Genomic DNA, 16,287 nt, shown 5'->3' with positions numbered 1-16,287 from the left:
TTGCTACTCCAGCTTTCTTTTGGTTTCCATTTGCATGAAATACCTTTTTCCATCCCCTTACTTTCAGTCTGTATGTGTCTCTAGGTCTGAAGTGGGTCTCTTGTAGACAGCAAATATATGCGTCTTGTTTTTGTATCCATTCAGCCAATCTGTGTCTTTTGGTGGGAGCATTTAGTCCATTTACATTTAAGGTAATTATCGATATGTATGTTCCTATTCCCATTTTCTTAATTGTTTTGGGTTCGTTATTGTAGGTCTTTTCCTTCTTTTGTGTTTCTTGCCTAGAGAAGTTCCTTTAGCAGTTGTTGTAAAGCTGGTTTGGTGGTGCTGAACTCTCTCAGCTTTTGCTTGTCTGTAAAGGTTTTAATTTCTCCATCAAATCTGAATGGGATCCTTGCTGGGTAGAGTAACCTTGGTTGCAGGTTTTTCTCCTTCAACACTTTCAATATGTCCTGCCACTCCCTTCTGGCTTGCAGAGTTTCTGCTGAAAGATCAGCTGTTAACCTTATCGGGATTCCCTTGTGTGTTATTTGTTGTTTTTCCCTTGCTGCTTTTAATATGCTTTCTTTGTATTTAATTTTTGACAGTTTGATTAATATGTGTCTTGGCGTATTTCTCCTTGGATTTATCCTGTATGGGATTCTCTGTGCTTCCTGGACTTGATTATTTCTTTTCCCATATTAGGGAAGTTTTCAACTGTAAACTCTTCAAATATTTTCTCAGTCCCTTTCTTTTTCTCTTCTTCTTCTGGAACCCCTATAATTCGAATGTTGGTGCATTTAATGTTGTCCCAGAGGTCTCTGAGACTGTCCTCAGTTCTTTTCATTCTTTTTTCTTTATTCTGCTCTGCATTAGTTATTTCCACTATTTCATCTTCCAGGTCACTTATCCGTTCTTCTACCTCAGTTATTCTGCTATTGATCCCATCTAGAGTATTTTTCATTTCATTTATTGTGTTGTTCATCATTGTTTGTTTCATCTTTAGTTCTTCTAGGTCCTTGTTAAATGTTTCTTGCATTTTGTCTATTCTGTTTCCAAGATTTTGGATCATCTTTACTATCATTACTCTGAATTCTTTTTCAGGTAGACTGCCTATTTCCTCTTCATTTGTTAGGTCTGGTGGGTTTTTATCTTGCTCCTTCATCTGCCGTGTGTTTTTCTGTCTTTTCATTTTGCTTATCTTACTGTGTTTGGGGTCTCCTTTTTGCAGGCTGAAGGTTTGTAGTTCCTGTTGTTTTTAGTGTCTGTCCCCAGTGGCTAAGGTTGGTTCAGTGGGTTGTGTAGGCCTCCTGGTGGAGGGTACTAGTGCCTGTGTTCTGGTGGATGAGGCTGGATCTTGTCTTTCTGGTGGGCAGGTCCACGTCTGGTGATGTGTTTTGGGGTGTCTGTAGACTTATTATGATTTTGGGCAGCCTCTCTGCTAATGGGTGGGGTTGTGTTCCTGTCTTGCTAGTTGTTTGGCATAGGATGTCCAGCACTGTAGCTTGCTGGTCGTTGAGTGAAGCTGGGTGCTGGCATTGAGATGGAGATCTCTGGGAGATTTTCGCCGTTTGATATTATGTGCAGCTGGGAGGTCTCTTGTGGACCAGTGTCCTGAAGTTGGCTCTCCCACCTCAGAGGGACAGCACTAACTCCTGGCTCCAGCACCAAGAGCCTTTCATCCACACCGCTCCTTAATTTGGGATGATTCTTTGTCTATTCAGGTATTCCACAGATGCAGGGTACATCAAGTTGATTGAGCTTTAATCCGCTGCTTCTGAGGCTGCTGGGAGAGATTTCCCTTTCTCTTCTTTGTTCTCACAGCTCCCAGGGGTTCAGCTTTGGATTTGGCTCCGCCTGTGCGTGTAGGTCGCCGGAGGGCGTCTGTTCTTTGCTCAGACAGGACGGGGTTAAAGGAGTCGCTGATTCGGAGGCTCTGGCTCACTCAGGCCGGGGGGAGGGAGGGTCACGGAGTGCGGGGCGGGCCTGCGGTGGCAGAGGCCAGTGTGACGTTGCCAGCCTGAGGCGCGCCGTTCTCCCGGGGGAGTTGTCCCTGGATCCCGGGACCCTGGCAGTGGCGGGCTGCACAGGCTCCCCGGAAGGGGGGTGTGGATAGTGACCTGTGCTCGCACACAGGCTTCTTGGTGGCGGCAGCAGCAGCCTTAGCGTCTCATGTCTGTCTCTGGGGTCCGCACTTTTAGCCGCGGCTCGCGCCGTCTCTGGAGCTCCTTTAAGCAGCGTTCTTAATCCCCTCTCCTTGCGCACCAGGAAATAAAGAGGGAAGAAAAAGTCTCTCGCCTCTTTGGCAGGTCCAGACTTTTCCCCCGGACTCCCTCCCGGCTAGCCGCGGTGCACTAACGCCCTGCAGGCTGTGTTCACGCCGCCAACCCCAGTCCTCTCCCGGCGCTCCGACCGAGGCAGGAGCCTCAGCTCCCAGCGCCGCCTGCCCCGGCGGGTGAGCAGACAAGCCTCTTGGCTGGGGAGTGCCGGTCGGCCCTGATCCTCTGTGCTGGAATCTCTCCGCTTTGCCCTCTGCACCCCTGTTGCTGTGCTCTCCTCCATGGCTTTGAAGCTCCCCCACTCCGCCACCCGCAGTCTCCGCCCGCGAAGGGGCTTCCTAGTGTGTGGACACTTTTCCTCCTTCACAGCTCCCTCCGGCTGGTGCAGGTCCCATCCCTGTCCTTTTGTCTGTGTTTATTTTTTTTCTTTGCCCTAACCAGGTACGTGGGGGGTTTCTTGCCTTTTGGGAGGTCTGAGGTCTTCTGCCAGAGTTCAGTAGGTGTTCTGTAGGAGTTGTTCCACGTGTAGATGTATTTCTGGTGTATCTGTGGGGAGGAATGTGATCTCCGCGTCTTATTCTTCCGCCATCTTCCCAGAAGTCCGCCATTGGAATTTTAACAGGTATTGCATTGAATCTGTAGATTGCTGGTTATCTCTTTTCTTCTGCTAACTTTGGGCTTAGTTTGTTTTTTTTCTAGTTCCTTGATGTGTAATGTCAGGCTCTTTATATATTTCTTGTTTTTTGTCGTTGTATGAGTTTATAGCTACAAACTTCCCTCTTAGAACTGGTTATGCTGCATCTCATAAGTGTTTGTGTTTACGTTTTTATTTGTGCCAAGATATTTTTAAATTTTCCCTTTGATTTCTTTGAGCCATTGGTTCAGGAGTATTTTTATTTTTTCTTTTTACGATACACAGGCCTCTCACTGCTGTGGCCTCTCCCACTGCGGAGCATAGGCTCCGGACGCGCAGGCTCAGTGGCCATGGCTCACAGGCCCAGCCGCTCCGCGGCATGTGGGATCTTCCCGGACCGGGGCACGAACCCGTGTCCCCTGCGTCGGCAGGCGGACTCTTAACCACTGTGCCACCAGGGAAGCCCAGGAGTATTTTAATTTCCATGTATTTGTGAACTTTCCAGCTTTCTTTCTGTTACTGATTTCTAGTTTAATACCATTTGTGGTTGGAAAAGATGCTTACTATAATTTCCATCTTTTTGAATTTGTTGAGACCTGTTTTGTGGCCTAACTTATGATTTATCCTAGAAAATGTTCTGTGGGTGCTTTAGAAAAATGCATTCTGTTGCTCTTTGATGGAATGTTCAGTATATGTTTGTTAGGTCTATTTCATGTATAGTGTTGTTCAGATCTGATATTTCCCTATTGGTTTTCTCTCTGGATGATATATCCATTGTTGAGAGTAGGGCATTAAAGTCCCCAGCTATTATTGTATTGCTGTTTATTTCTCCTTATAAGTTTTCTAAGTAATTGCGTTATATATTTAGGTGCTGCAGTATTAGGTACATAAATATTTACAATTATTATATCTTGATGAATTGACACCTTTAGCATTATATAATGACTTTCTTTGTTTGCTTTGACCATTTTTAGCTTAAAGTGTTATTTGTCTAATATAAGTATAGCTACTCCTACTTTCTTTTGGTTAATATTTCCTTGAAGTATCTTTTCCATCCCTCTACTCTCAGTTTATGTGTATCCTTAAAGCTAAAATGAGTCTCTTGTAGGCAGCATGTTGTTGGATCTTGTTTTTTTTTTCCATCTAGTCAGGCATTCTGTGCCTTTTGATTGGAGAATTTAATCCATTTATATTTAAAGTAACTATTGATAGCTAAGGACTTACTATTGCCATTTATTAATTCTTTCCTAACTGTTTTGTAGATCCTATCTTCTTTGCTTCCTCTCTTGCCAGCTCTTTAGTCATTTGCTGCTTTTTTGTGCTGGTATGCTTTGACTCCTTTATCATAATCTTTTGTGGTTTTTCCTTTGTGGTTAACCTGAGGTGTATATAAAATATATTTATAACACCCTATTTAAACTGATAACTTAAATTTGATAGCATACAGAAATTTATACTTCTTCCCCCCTCACATTTTAGGTTATTATGTTACAGTTTACATATTTTTACATTGTGTATCCAATAACAAATTCTCATAGTTATGGTTATTTTAAATTCATTTGTTTTTTAACTTTTAATGTAGAGTTGTAAGAGAATTACACACCACCATTGCAATATTAGATCATCTGACTTTGTATATTTACCATTACCAGTGAGTTTTACACATTCATATGTTTTTATGATGCTAACTAGCATCCTTTTATTTCAGCTTGAAGAATGTCCTTTAGCATTTCTTATAAGGCAGGTTTAATGACATTGAGCCCCCTCAGGTTTTGTTTGTTTGGGCAAGTCTCTATCTCTCTTTTACTTCTGAAGGACAGCTTTGCTGGGTATAGTATTCTTGGATGACATATTGTTGCTTTCAGTATTTTGAGTATATCATCCCACTGCTGGCCTGTCAAGTTTCTGTTGAGAAATCCACCTGTAGCCTTATGAAGCTCCCTTGTATGTGAAGAGTTGCTTTTCTCTTGCTGCTTTCAAAATTCTTTTTGTTTTTGATTTTTGACAATTTAACTGTAATGCGTCTTGGTGCAGCCTTTTTTGAGTTCAACCTATTTGGAGGTCCTTTGGGCCTTATGAATCTGGATGTCCATTTCTCTTCTCAGGTTTGGGAAGTTTTCAACCATTATTGTTTTAAATAGACTTTCTGTCCCTTTCTCTTCTCCTTCTGGGACTTCCATAATGCATGTGTTATTTCATTTGATGGTATCACATGAGATCCATATTGTTTCTTCACTCTTTTTCATTACTTTTTCTTTTTTGTTTCTCTGACTGGACAATTTCAAATAACCCATCTTCTAGTTTACTAACTGTTTAGTTCTACTAGGTCAGGTTAGCTGTTGAAGCTCTCTATTGAATTCTTCAGTATAGTCATTGTATTCTTTAGCTCCAGGAATTTTGCTGGCTTTGTTTTTTTTTAATGATTTCTGTTTCTTTTTTGAACTTATTTTGTTCATGCATTATTTTCCTAATTTCATTTAGTTGTCTGTGTGTTCTTATAGTTCACTACATTCTTTGAGAGGTTTATTCTGAATTCCTGGTCATACAGTTCATACATCTCCATTTCTTTGCGTCAGTTGTTAGAGCTTTATTTGATTCTTTTGGTGGTGTCATGCTTACCTGATTTTTCTTGAGCCTTGATTCCTTGCACTGGTATGTGTGTGTATAAGTAAGTGGTCTCTTCTTCCATGTTTTACAGGTTTGCTTTGGCAGGGAAAAACCTTCACCATTCAACTTGGGTTATTGGATGTGTCAACTAGTAGTGTCCATGGGCAGGCAGGGCTTGCTGTCAGGCTCTCCAGTTGAGTGTGCTCTGAGGTCAGGATAGGGGATTCCCAGTAGCTGGGCTTTGTGGTTGGGTGAGTCGACTGGGCTCCATGTTTAAGCAGGGCTGCTGAGTGGGCTCCCTGACTAGGCAGGGTTGCTGGCTGTGCTCCATGGTTACATGGGGCCATTAGCTGGGCTCTGCAGTTACCCTTGGTTCCAGTCTGTGGAACACTGGCTGTGTTCCCTGGCAGGGTGGCACCACTGGTTGGACTCTGATTGGGCAGGGCTATGGACTGGGCTCTGCCATTGCTGCAGGTTGAGGGGGGTCTCAGGCTATGCTCCCCGACCAGGTGGTGCTGCTAGCTGGACTCTGTGTTCAGGCAGGGCTGCAGGCAGGGTTTCATGGTAGGACCTTGCCTCAGGCTGTGTTCTGTGACCAGGTGGGGGACACAGATTGTGCCTTGAAGTCGGGCAGGTCTGCAGGCCTGGCTTCAGCATCCGTAGGGTGCTGAGTGTGCTCAGCTGTTGAACAAGGTTGCAGGCTGCGCTGTCTGGTCAGGAGGGGCTTCCAGCTGTATCTCGCAGGTGGGGAGGCTAGAGACTGTTCTCTGCGGGGTGGGGGCTCTGCTGGGCTCTTCGTCTGGACAAGGCCACAAGCTGTGTTAAGCAGTTGGGCAGGGCTGTAGGCTGGGTTCCGAGGCTGCTTCGGGTCACTGTTCAGGCCCCTTGGTTACACAGGGCCAGAGGCTATGCTCAACAGTTGGGCAGGGCTGCTGGCTTGGCTCCCTGCCCAAGTGGGGCTGTTTGGATGGGCTCCAAGGCTGCCCACGTTCTCTGGTTGGGCTTCCTGAATGGGAAGCTACACTCAGCAGTTGAGTGGAGCTATGAATTTGTAGGGCGGTAGAATGGGCTCCACAGCTGGCTTTGGCCTGTTGCCTGGGGACCCAGATCAGGCAGAATTTGCCAGCTGAGTTCTGCTCATGCACTGCTGCAAACAGGAGCATGGCCCATCCAGATCTGAGCACTGGTTGCTGAAAGCCCTGCCCCCCTTCTCCATCCCTATCTGATTCCCAGTGGTCTCCATGAGTCGAGACCCCAGTGGCCCTCCCAGGAAGCATCCAACAGTGCCGGGGACCTGCATGTCCACCTTCTGCCCTCTTTTCCTACTGGAAAAACTGCAGTGGGGCCCTCTCAGTGTGGTTCTGTGTTGGCCTGGCGGAGGGGCAGTTTGGTCAGAGTGTTAAACCACTCCTCATACCCTTCTAATGCAGTCCTTTTCTGCCTCTGGTCCAGGAGAGTGTTCAGCCTCACCTCTGGGTTTTGGGATTTTCACAGTGGTGTCTTGTCCATGGATAGCAGCTAGTTGGTCTTTTTTGTGAGGGGGACTGAAGTTGGGAATAACCTGTCACCATCTTGATGTCGTCATTGAAGTCAACACTCTGGTCTTGAAAGAAACCAGCTGCATAGAGTCCACACAAACTTCCCCAGGCCACACCTGCCTCCCCTCACTCTTTCTGTGATCAGAACTCATTGTCCCTTTTTGCCTTCCTGTCCCTCCTGTTGTGACTCCTCTTCAAGACAGCCCTTTATCCTGCTTTGACTTGGTAAAGAATATTGGGGGATGAAAGAAGAAACATTGGTTAACAGAGCCGTTTACTCCAGCCCCGTGCTTCCCTGTGGCCCCTGGTCGTGTGTGCACTTTACTTGCCAGGTTCTTACCCCTGCCTTCGTAGGGTGCTTACCTGTGATGTAGGCCAGGGGAGCAGGGTTGGTTTGGGCGCGTGTGTGGTGGGGAAGGCTTGGCCTGCCTCGTCCCCACGGTGGCGGTGCCCTGTGAGGAGGGTGGGCCGTTCAGTTAGGCAGGGCAGGTGTACGTAAACTGGCTGTTACTTTGTAATTGAGGAACGTATTTTGCTCATTTTAGGTATAATTAAAGAATCTGGTGCGAAGCACAAGGGGTTGATTGAAATACCCAACCTGTCTGAAGAAAATGAAGTAGATGACACTGAGGTGAGGTATCTGATGGAGTTTCTTTTTTTTTTTTTAAATCAAGTTTCTGTTAGACATGTTGGGCATTTGAAAAACTGTTAATCGGACTGTGTGGTGCTTGTGCGGTAGTTTTGGTGAGCAGTGAGGGCTCGTTTGCCGAGGAGGATAGCTGTACCTGGGCGCAGCGTGGGGTGGGAGAGTGGTGCAGGAGGAAGAGCACACTGGGGAGGCCCTAGACCCCTGTGGACCAGGAGTCGGGCCCAGGCAGGTGACTGCACCGTCCGTGGCCTCCTCATCTGTGACACTGGGTTAATTCACCTTTCAGATACACATGACAGTGTACATACTGGAAAGTGCTCAGGTATTTTGCACAGCTTGGTGAATGTGATTTTGCTGCTTCTCCTCTGCATCGTTGCTCTTTCCCTTCAATAGTGAAAATTCTCAGCTTTTCGCTGTGATCTCCCTTGGTTATACCACGTGTTTTAGTAAATTAGTGTGTGTTGCTTTTGACTGGCTCTTCCGGTTGTCTTGGGAGATAGAGCCTGTGTAACTCCCATGCTTGGTTTACAGTTAGTGCCCTCTTTCAGCCAAAAGCTTGGTTTTGGGGCGAGACCATTTGTACAGCAGCTGTATTTGCCAAATGAAGATAGTTTGATACAGGGTCTTTTTTGATTTGTGAACGTATTCAGTGTGAAGGCCTTCGAGATATAAAAACTAAGTTACGCTGAGCCACTATGAGTTGCCTTTCTTAAAGGTTATAAAAGGCTGTAAAAGTGGGGCTGTCTCGGACATACCTTCAGCTGTGTGGTTGTTGCCCTCGGGCTGTGATTTCACTTTGCTGTATTCAGATCCATCAGCTGAGAAGTGTTTCAGCAGCATATTAAACTGGTCTTTTAGATTCAGCCTGTGGTACAATAGTATTACAGAACAAACTCTTCAGATTAGAACTGGGGCCTGGGAGCAGGCCCAACTCAACCGAATCACAGGGACGCTAGATATTTCAAACCAACACCTCTTCCTTCTGAGACTACTACAGAGGCATCCCCAGAGCAGCATTTTGACGCTTCCCTCTCCCTGTCTCCCCCTCTCTCCTCCTGTCCATTCCTTCCATCCTTCCCTCTTTTCTTTCCTCTCCCTCCTCCTCTCCCTTTCCCAACTCTCCTCCCTGACAAAAAAATGTAGCCCAAGACCAGGGTATTGGGAACTTGGTTTTCCTAATTACACTGGCTTTGGGGTTCTAGATGAGCGCTGTTCAACAGAAATATAATGCAAGCCACATAAGGAACTTAAAATTTTCTAGCAGCCATGTTAAAAAATTTAAAAGAAACAGATGAAATTAGTTTTAATATTTTTTATTTTACCCAAAATGTAAAAATATCATTTTAACATGTAATTAGTATCAAAGTTATTAATGAGGTTATTTTACATTCTTTTTTGGTACTAAGTCTTCAAAGTCTGGTGTATATTATTTTACACTTACAGCACATCTCACATCATACCAGCCGCATTGCAAGTGCTCAGTAGCCACATGTGGCTAAGCGGCTACCATACTAGACAGCGCATTTCTAGACCCTGTGAAAGCCATGGACTACATCATCGATATAATATATATATATACATAAAACGTACGCAAATTGGGGGGTTTACATTCTACGAAGTCCGTTCAAGATTTGGCCACCAACCAGGTCAATGGACCCTTGATTAAAAATCCCTTACATCTTCTCAAACTATATGAAGAAAACCTGTCACGTCTCTTACATCCACTTCTTTCCCTTTCCTCACCATCACAGTTCCCTCATCCATATGTCCCAGTATTATAAGATTATGTCAAACCAGATTTTTCTTAGGTTTGTATTTTTCTGATTTGTAGGTGAACGTGAGTAAAAAGAAAGGAGATGGGAATATACTGAAGGATCTTATGAAAACTGCAGGCACCGCCAAGGTCAGGGAAGCCCTTGGAGATTACCTGAAGGCACTTAAGACGGGTAAAGAAGGCATCCCTTGTGAACTAGAGGGTCCCTTTTCCATTTACCCAAATAATGCTCTGCACTGTGGTCTGGATTCCCAGGTTAGGCTGATTTCCAAAGCTCTAAAAACAATTCTGTATGCTGCAGGATAAATTGTAGTCTGGAGGTTGAGAGCTAGTTATGAGTTAGACCATAATTAGTGATTATCAGTATTTTACACAGCGTGAACCATTTTGCCTACAGAATTGTTGAGTTTTCTGGAATGATAATTATTTTATCAATTGTTTTTATAATTATTTGTTTAATGTCTGCCTTCTCTGCTAGACTGTAAGCTCCATGAAGCATGGAAGGAGCCTGTCTTGTTCACTGCTATATCTCCAGCATCTAGCACAATGCCTGGCATGTAGTAGGTGCTTAAGTTTTGTTGAATGAGTGAATGAAAGTGACTGCAGGTATTACAGGTGTAGTTGAGACTTATTTAATCTTTTCACTGTGTGGAATTGAGGTTATTGTCTTCTTCCCTAAATTAGAGAAGTTACCTGCCAGGTAAAATAGCCAGCAGGGCATGTATGTCTGCACCTCATCCTTGGACTCTGCTGAGTATCTAGGCATTGACATAGATGGGTTTGGGGTTTACACTTTTCCTACGAGATCACACACGCTGCTGGCCCACAGGCTTGAATACTGTGAGGCCAAGCTTTGTGAAGTGATGGTGAAGCAATAAGCCAAGCGTCTGGCTTTGACAGTAAGTGAAGGCCATAAAGCTATTAGTAGTTAGGTGTATAAAATGGAGCTTTTTGGAAAACAACCTTTGGAAATTATGCTATTTTATCAAGAACTAGATAAAAGTGAGGCATTTGATAAAAAGAAAAGGATAAAAGGCATTTGTTGCCATGGAACTCAGGTTAATGATTAGTTTTATATGTAAAAAATACAGAATGGTCTTGAAATTCTCAAAACACTATAGGAATTCTTATTACAAATATCAGTTCCTTTATATTCTTATATCTTATTTTCAGTTTTCTGCCTTAGTATTTGTGCTGAAAAGTAAAAAGTTCTTTATTAAAACCATTTCTCATACGTTTTCTTTGTAGAATTTACAATGGGAATGATTTTACCAACCAAAGCTATGGCAACCCAGGAATTGACTGTTAAAAGGAAACTGAGTGAGACTACCTTGCAGGTATGATCTCTGGTGGCAGACATGTAGGGAGGGGGAGAAAGGAAGTGCTTAATGAGAGGGCTTCAAAGCTCTAAACAGCCTTGTGATGATGGAGAACTATGAAGGATATTGAGATGGGCCAGTTAATCCACCCTTGCATCCCTTGCCATTTTGGGGGAAATGATGAAATGAGACTTTCATCCTTGATGGAAGGGATCCTTTTTGTGGGATAAATATTGAATTTAGTTCAAGACTGTTGTAAAGGCAGTGTTGTTTCGGTAGGCAACAATAACAGCAGGTGACTTTGAGGTCACATACCACGATGGAAGAAACTTCTCTCCAGACATTTGGAGGATTGGGAGGTTTTAGATCCTGTTCTTGGAATCTGGTGATGGGGAATTGACACCCTTTGGCCTTAAGTGCTGGTTGGTATCTTTCACCTGCTTATCTTTATGCTCCCTGGGTCATATTTACATATCCAAGTAGGATTTGGGCTGTGAAGCCATAGCCTGGGAGTGGAACAGAGCTAAGGAGCACTGAACTGTTTCCAAAATAAAGATTAGGTAGGATTGGTGGTGCTAAAAAGGCTTTTAGTGGAAGGGATAGTGTTGGGGACATTTTGGTGTTTTACTAAGACTGGAAGACTGAATTTTTTGAATCTCTTGTCATGCTAATAATTATGCTTTGGAATATTTTCTTTTGAGATTCAGGCCTCCTCTCCAGTGGAGCTGGGCGTAAGGATTCCTACTGTGGCACTGCACATGACGGAACTGTTTGACACAGCTATTGAGCAGCTGTACAGAATCTTCACTGTGAAAGATGTAAGTCACATCTCAAGCCAGGATCTGAAATGCTGACATTGGGAGAAAATACACCTACACCACTAAGAACTGAAGCTGGTTCATGGTTTCCTGCATGGCCGTGTTTTTCTGATTGAAGAGATCTAGAAATCTTCAGGATAGCTTGAGGCAGGGAAGTTATCCTAAAGATTTGAGGGGGGTAAATGATGGGCATTTGGGGGGAATTTATCAGCATTGAGGGGTTTGGAGCAATTTACTGAGCTTTCTTCCTCTGAAAGACAGGGAGAGAAAGAGAATGCTATAATTAAAAGCTATGTATTCACAATTAAACAAACACAAACCACAGTAGCTTATATTAGTACTTTACATTTAGGTTAAAAACATGGTAGCATATGCCGGAATAACATGTCTATTGTATGTTTTGCTTGGTTAGTTGGTGCAAAAATTTTCCAAATCTCCTGCTGTATTAGAAGCTGAAAAGGGAAGGAAATTCCAAATGTTTGATGGGAACATCACTGGTGAATATGTAGAATTGGTAAGTAATCTTATAGGTTAAAGGAAAGTTAAGCTGGGACTGACTTCTGTTAATATTGCTTTATTCATGCCTTTTTTAAATGTGCTTTGGTTTTTATCTGAGTTCACAGAAACTTGACCACTTTATAAAGTTGGTTACAGGGAAAATAAATGTTATATATACTAAAAGCTGAAGCTTTAGTTTCACAGTAATTGTGCAATGTTTATGATTTTAGAAGACACAAGTATAATTTCTCCCAACTCTTGGTCTAGAAGTTTCAGGTTTCTGCCACTAGGGTGTGTGTTGCCAAATGTCAGTTGCCTTGCCGTTGACATCAGCTCTGCATTGGTTGTCACGCTTCTGTCCTTGATGTTACTGCCGTTACATTTTGGCACTAGGGACAATGAATTCTCAATGGTGCTGGCATATAAACTGGAAGATGGGAGTGTACGTTGTTCACTGATTACTTCTTGTACATAGGGGCTTTTTCAGTGGAATTTCCCCTTTGTTTTCAGTTAACAAATAAAAAGATCGTCATGAAATGGAGATGTAGGAACTGGCCAGAAGGTATGTTATTAGCACCTTTTGTTTTAAGTCCAAAAACACTCGGTTTCCCCCCCCCACTATGAAAATCAAATAGTGGTACTGTATGGATAAATTTTTCTTTTCATAATGCAGTAATAAGCTTTCCTTTTTTTCTTCCAGAACACTATGCAATAGTTGCACTGAATTTTGTGCCTACTCTAGGGCAGACGGAATTACAATTGGACTGTAAAGGAGTTCCTGTCTGTGAAGAAGAGAACATGAAATTCTGTTGGCAGAAGCAGCATTTTGAAGAAATACAAGGTTTACTGCAGCTGATCACCCTAAATGGTTGAGTTAGAAGATTTTATAAGGGCATTACATTTTGTAAGCAGAAAAAGTGTAACGTTTACCTCTTCCCTCTGTCATTCCTTTAAAAAAAGAAAACAAATACTCTTAATTTATATTGAATGAAATCCATGAACTTACATTTGAAAGCATTGTTTGAATCTTTATATGACTAGACTCTGCACTGAGTTAAAAGCAAGCAATGTGAAATTAGGTATTTTACCTCCCATAGATGCTCCTCTGGGAATAGGTTGAGTCCCTGAGTACAGATAGTTGAAGTGTCCCAAGCTAAAGCTCGTCCTAGCAAGCTTGCTGTTTTAGCTGTAATTTTAGTTCAGGAACACAAAAAATAAATGGCATGTTAATACTATTCCTTTATTTTACTTAAGGGTTTTTAAGGTGTGTAGCTCTTAGGTAGTGAAACAGTGGCATGTTGCATTTAGAAGCATGCTGAAGTGAGGGCGAGTTGGCTGTATTGTTATGCTTCTCCCTGCAGCAGTTACGCACTTCAGGGTGGTGAGGATTGAAAAGTCTATGGAAAAAGGTACTTTTTGGACTGCCACTATGCTTCTAATGAAATAGAATATAATGGATAAGTAAGTATGTTCCCCCATTCAGTTTTCTCATTACTTTCATCTGAGAAGACTTGAAGCAAGGTATGTAAACAAATAAAAAGTCATCACAATCAGTTTAATTAAGTGCACAGAATAGCAATCAGTCATGTCAATAAAAATAAAACAATTATTTTTACATCAAGTGTGCTTTATTTCCTCCACAGGTATTCTGTTAAATAAAGCACCATTTATATACTGCCAGGCCACAGCTAAAGAGGATTCTTTACAGAATCAAATTTCTTGTGGTTGTTCCGTATACAAGTAAACTTAATTTTGATAATAAGAACCACAGCGATCGGAGGCAATCTGCCTCTCTTATAAGGTACAAAACTGGCACAGAGGACACCATATTATACACAGTAAAAATGCTGTTAAGTTTAAATTACATTGTACAGGGCCAGGGAACCCTGTTCCTCCCAGACAGCCATATTAAATGAAAGCCACTACAGTGAACTCTTAATTACATAAAACATATTCATTATCTGATTGCCCTTTAGAAAGTATACTGAAGATGCAAATTGTTTCATCTGAAGTTCTGCCTGACCAAGAATTAAGCCTATAAATCTATCTTGCCATTCAAGCAGAGAGCACTGGACGAACTGAAGCACAAAAACAGAAATAAGCAAAACTTATACAAACAGCATTGGGGGTGAGGGGTGACCTTAAAAGTAGACATGCTACATCTAATGTCAAGAAGCAGCTTGGTTTCCTTTGCCAGATATCCTCGTGACCACATGGATTGTAGATTCAATGGTCCTACACAGGGTATCTAAAATGTCGTGCTGCTGCATGTGACTAAAGAGTCCTCTGGAATGGCCACAACTGAGTGATAAAGCAGCCTCAGGGTCCTGGGAGGGCAAAGCTTGACTGTCACAGCTTCTCAAGTCAGCTAAGTCAGACAGAACTGCAGAGAGAGAAGTCGAAGGGAACTCGGACTCTTCCTCAGCAAGGTTAGAATCCTTGGAACAGTGGAGGTCTTTGAATTCTTTACAGTCTTCAAATCTAACGTTGGTGGACTGTTCTTCTGCATGCTGTGACCTGATATTTGACGTGTCTTCTGAAAACGAAGATGGAACTTCCATTCGGTATTCTTTAACAGAACTATTTTCAGGGGAAGGAAGATCTTGCTCAGTTCCTGGGTCGATAATTGAGGAGTCTCTTGTCTCATTGTCTGAAGTGCTAGTTGGGGTCAGGACCTCCCTGGTGTCTGTTTTCACGTCACTGATGCAGCTGTCTACAGTGTGCTCCTCGTCACTGCTAACGCGCCTTCTTTTAACAGGAGTTGCCCCTTCATCATCTGTGAAAAGGAACATCAAAACAAATTCTCTGAAAGGAGTCATTAAGATCATACTGGGGGTGGTTGTGGAAATTCTGGTTTTTAGCATTTATATTCAGGAGGCTTACACAGCTATTGTAAAGTCAATATTCTTCCCTTCTCCCACCCTAAAGTCAATATTTTATTAGCCCATAAAGCTAACCTTTAGTTTTTCTTTCTTTGGCTTCTTGCTCTTGGAGTGAGTTTCTCTGCTGCAGACAAGTCCTGCATTTGCTTAAAAGCTCTTGCAGAGTAGGAATTAGAGCTGGGTTTAATTGTTTGGGAGTGTGTACCGACAGGAGCAAAGCAAGTGCCCGCAAGTCCTACAGAAATCCAGATAGGAACACTTCAAATTCCAAAGCCAGCATTACAACCGTTAACAGTTTAAATGCACATGTTTACTTTTCCGGGAATCCATCCTGGTTCCTCTGGTATTGTTAGAAGAATGTTAAAACTAGAAAGCCAGTGTTATGATACTATTTATATTTCATTGGTTCTAGGTGACTAATACCATTATTTTATGCACCACACCACTAATTAAGTCTGACTGAAGACCGAAATAGTGTTTTCTGAAAATGGAAAGGTGTGTGTGTGGGGGAATTACACAGGAATTTAAAAAGCAAACCCTGAATGATCCATGAGAAATTTAGGCCTCATTAATCTAGGAGTCAGTTTTACTTGGTTTCTGGTGGATACCAAGTAAGGTATCATAAGGTCATAAGGTCTTCCTCACTTAGCTCTGTAATCCGTTCTGGCATCTAAGCATTTTGTTACTTGGGAGGCTGCTGCTGGACGTGTGCAAGCACATGTTTCCAGGGTGTTTCATAATTCCATGACATGGCTTTCGTGGGAGTCTATAGAAGGCAACCGATTCCCTAGTTTTAACTGGCTTTACATTCAGATTACTAATCTGACTTTCAGTTACTTATGAGTCGCAGGCACTAACAGAAACATCACAGGTAACATTTCAAAAAATGTGAGAAAGTAGAGATAAAAGGAATGTCTCCCCTTAGTGGTCACTGCCCTTAGCATTTAATGATATTAGCTCATGTCTTCTAAGGTAACAGAAAGTGTGTGCTACATACATAAAAGGCAGAGTGAGCACATTTTTATTTGGTTAGTTTTTTTCATCATATGTGACTTCCAGAGTTTGAATAATAAAGTTATGTATACAGTAAAATCATACGAAGGCCAAATTTAGAGTTGATTTAAGGAAAGTTCTGAAGCACATGACTTCCATAGTTCTTACCCCATTTAAAGCAGCACTTGCTTTGGAAATTTCAACTCTGTTGGTGAAATCAGACTGCAGGTTCTGATACTGATTTATCAAGTTTGTAATAAGGGTGCTGATCAAATTGGCACAGTTTGCTTCAGAAAACACCTGACCTTGAACCTGAA

At 42.7% G+C, this 16,287-nt stretch overlaps 2 protein-coding genes across 3 annotated transcripts in view; one reads left to right on the top strand and one right to left on the bottom strand.

Moving 5' to 3' along the window:
* The window catches only part of LOC132531833 (activator of 90 kDa heat shock protein ATPase homolog 2), a 29,561-nt gene extending 15,851 nt beyond the window's left edge, over positions 1 to 13,710 (top strand). The window contains exons 3-9 of one of the 2 annotated variants that reach the window (XM_060169927.1): positions 7,583 to 7,668; positions 9,518 to 9,632; positions 10,709 to 10,797; positions 11,487 to 11,597; positions 12,010 to 12,111; positions 12,606 to 12,657; positions 12,796 to 13,710. In XM_060169927.1, coding sequence (XP_060025910.1) covers positions 7,583 to 7,668; positions 9,518 to 9,632; positions 10,709 to 10,797; positions 11,487 to 11,597; positions 12,010 to 12,111; positions 12,606 to 12,657; positions 12,796 to 12,968 — 728 coding nt within the window. In that variant the 3' untranslated portion in view covers positions 12,969 to 13,710. Of the gene's footprint in view, positions 1 to 7,582; positions 7,669 to 9,517; positions 9,633 to 10,708; positions 10,798 to 11,480; positions 11,598 to 12,009; positions 12,112 to 12,605; positions 12,658 to 12,795 lie in introns of both variants that reach the window. The other variant, XM_060169926.1, reaches the window with a different exon arrangement.
* Positions 13,636 to 16,287, bottom strand: part of USP34 (ubiquitin specific peptidase 34) — a 231,927-nt gene continuing 229,275 nt past the window's right edge. Inside the window, exons 79-81 of the mRNA XM_060169925.1 lie at positions 16,139 to 16,282; positions 15,053 to 15,212; positions 13,636 to 14,871 (exon numbers count right to left, since the gene is read on the bottom strand). Of these exons, the coding sequence (XP_060025908.1) occupies positions 14,264 to 14,871; positions 15,053 to 15,212; positions 16,139 to 16,282 (912 nt within the window). The 3' untranslated portion in view covers positions 13,636 to 14,263. The remainder of the gene's footprint in view (positions 14,872 to 15,052; positions 15,213 to 16,138; positions 16,283 to 16,287) is intronic.

Source organism: Lagenorhynchus albirostris, chromosome 13, assembly GCF_949774975.1.
Source record: "Lagenorhynchus albirostris chromosome 13, mLagAlb1.1, whole genome shotgun sequence".
Taxonomy (NCBI): domain Eukaryota; kingdom Metazoa; phylum Chordata; class Mammalia; order Artiodactyla; family Delphinidae; genus Lagenorhynchus; species Lagenorhynchus albirostris.
The sequence above is the reverse complement of the archived record's forward strand: the minus strand, read 5'-3'. Positions and strand labels throughout refer to the sequence as shown.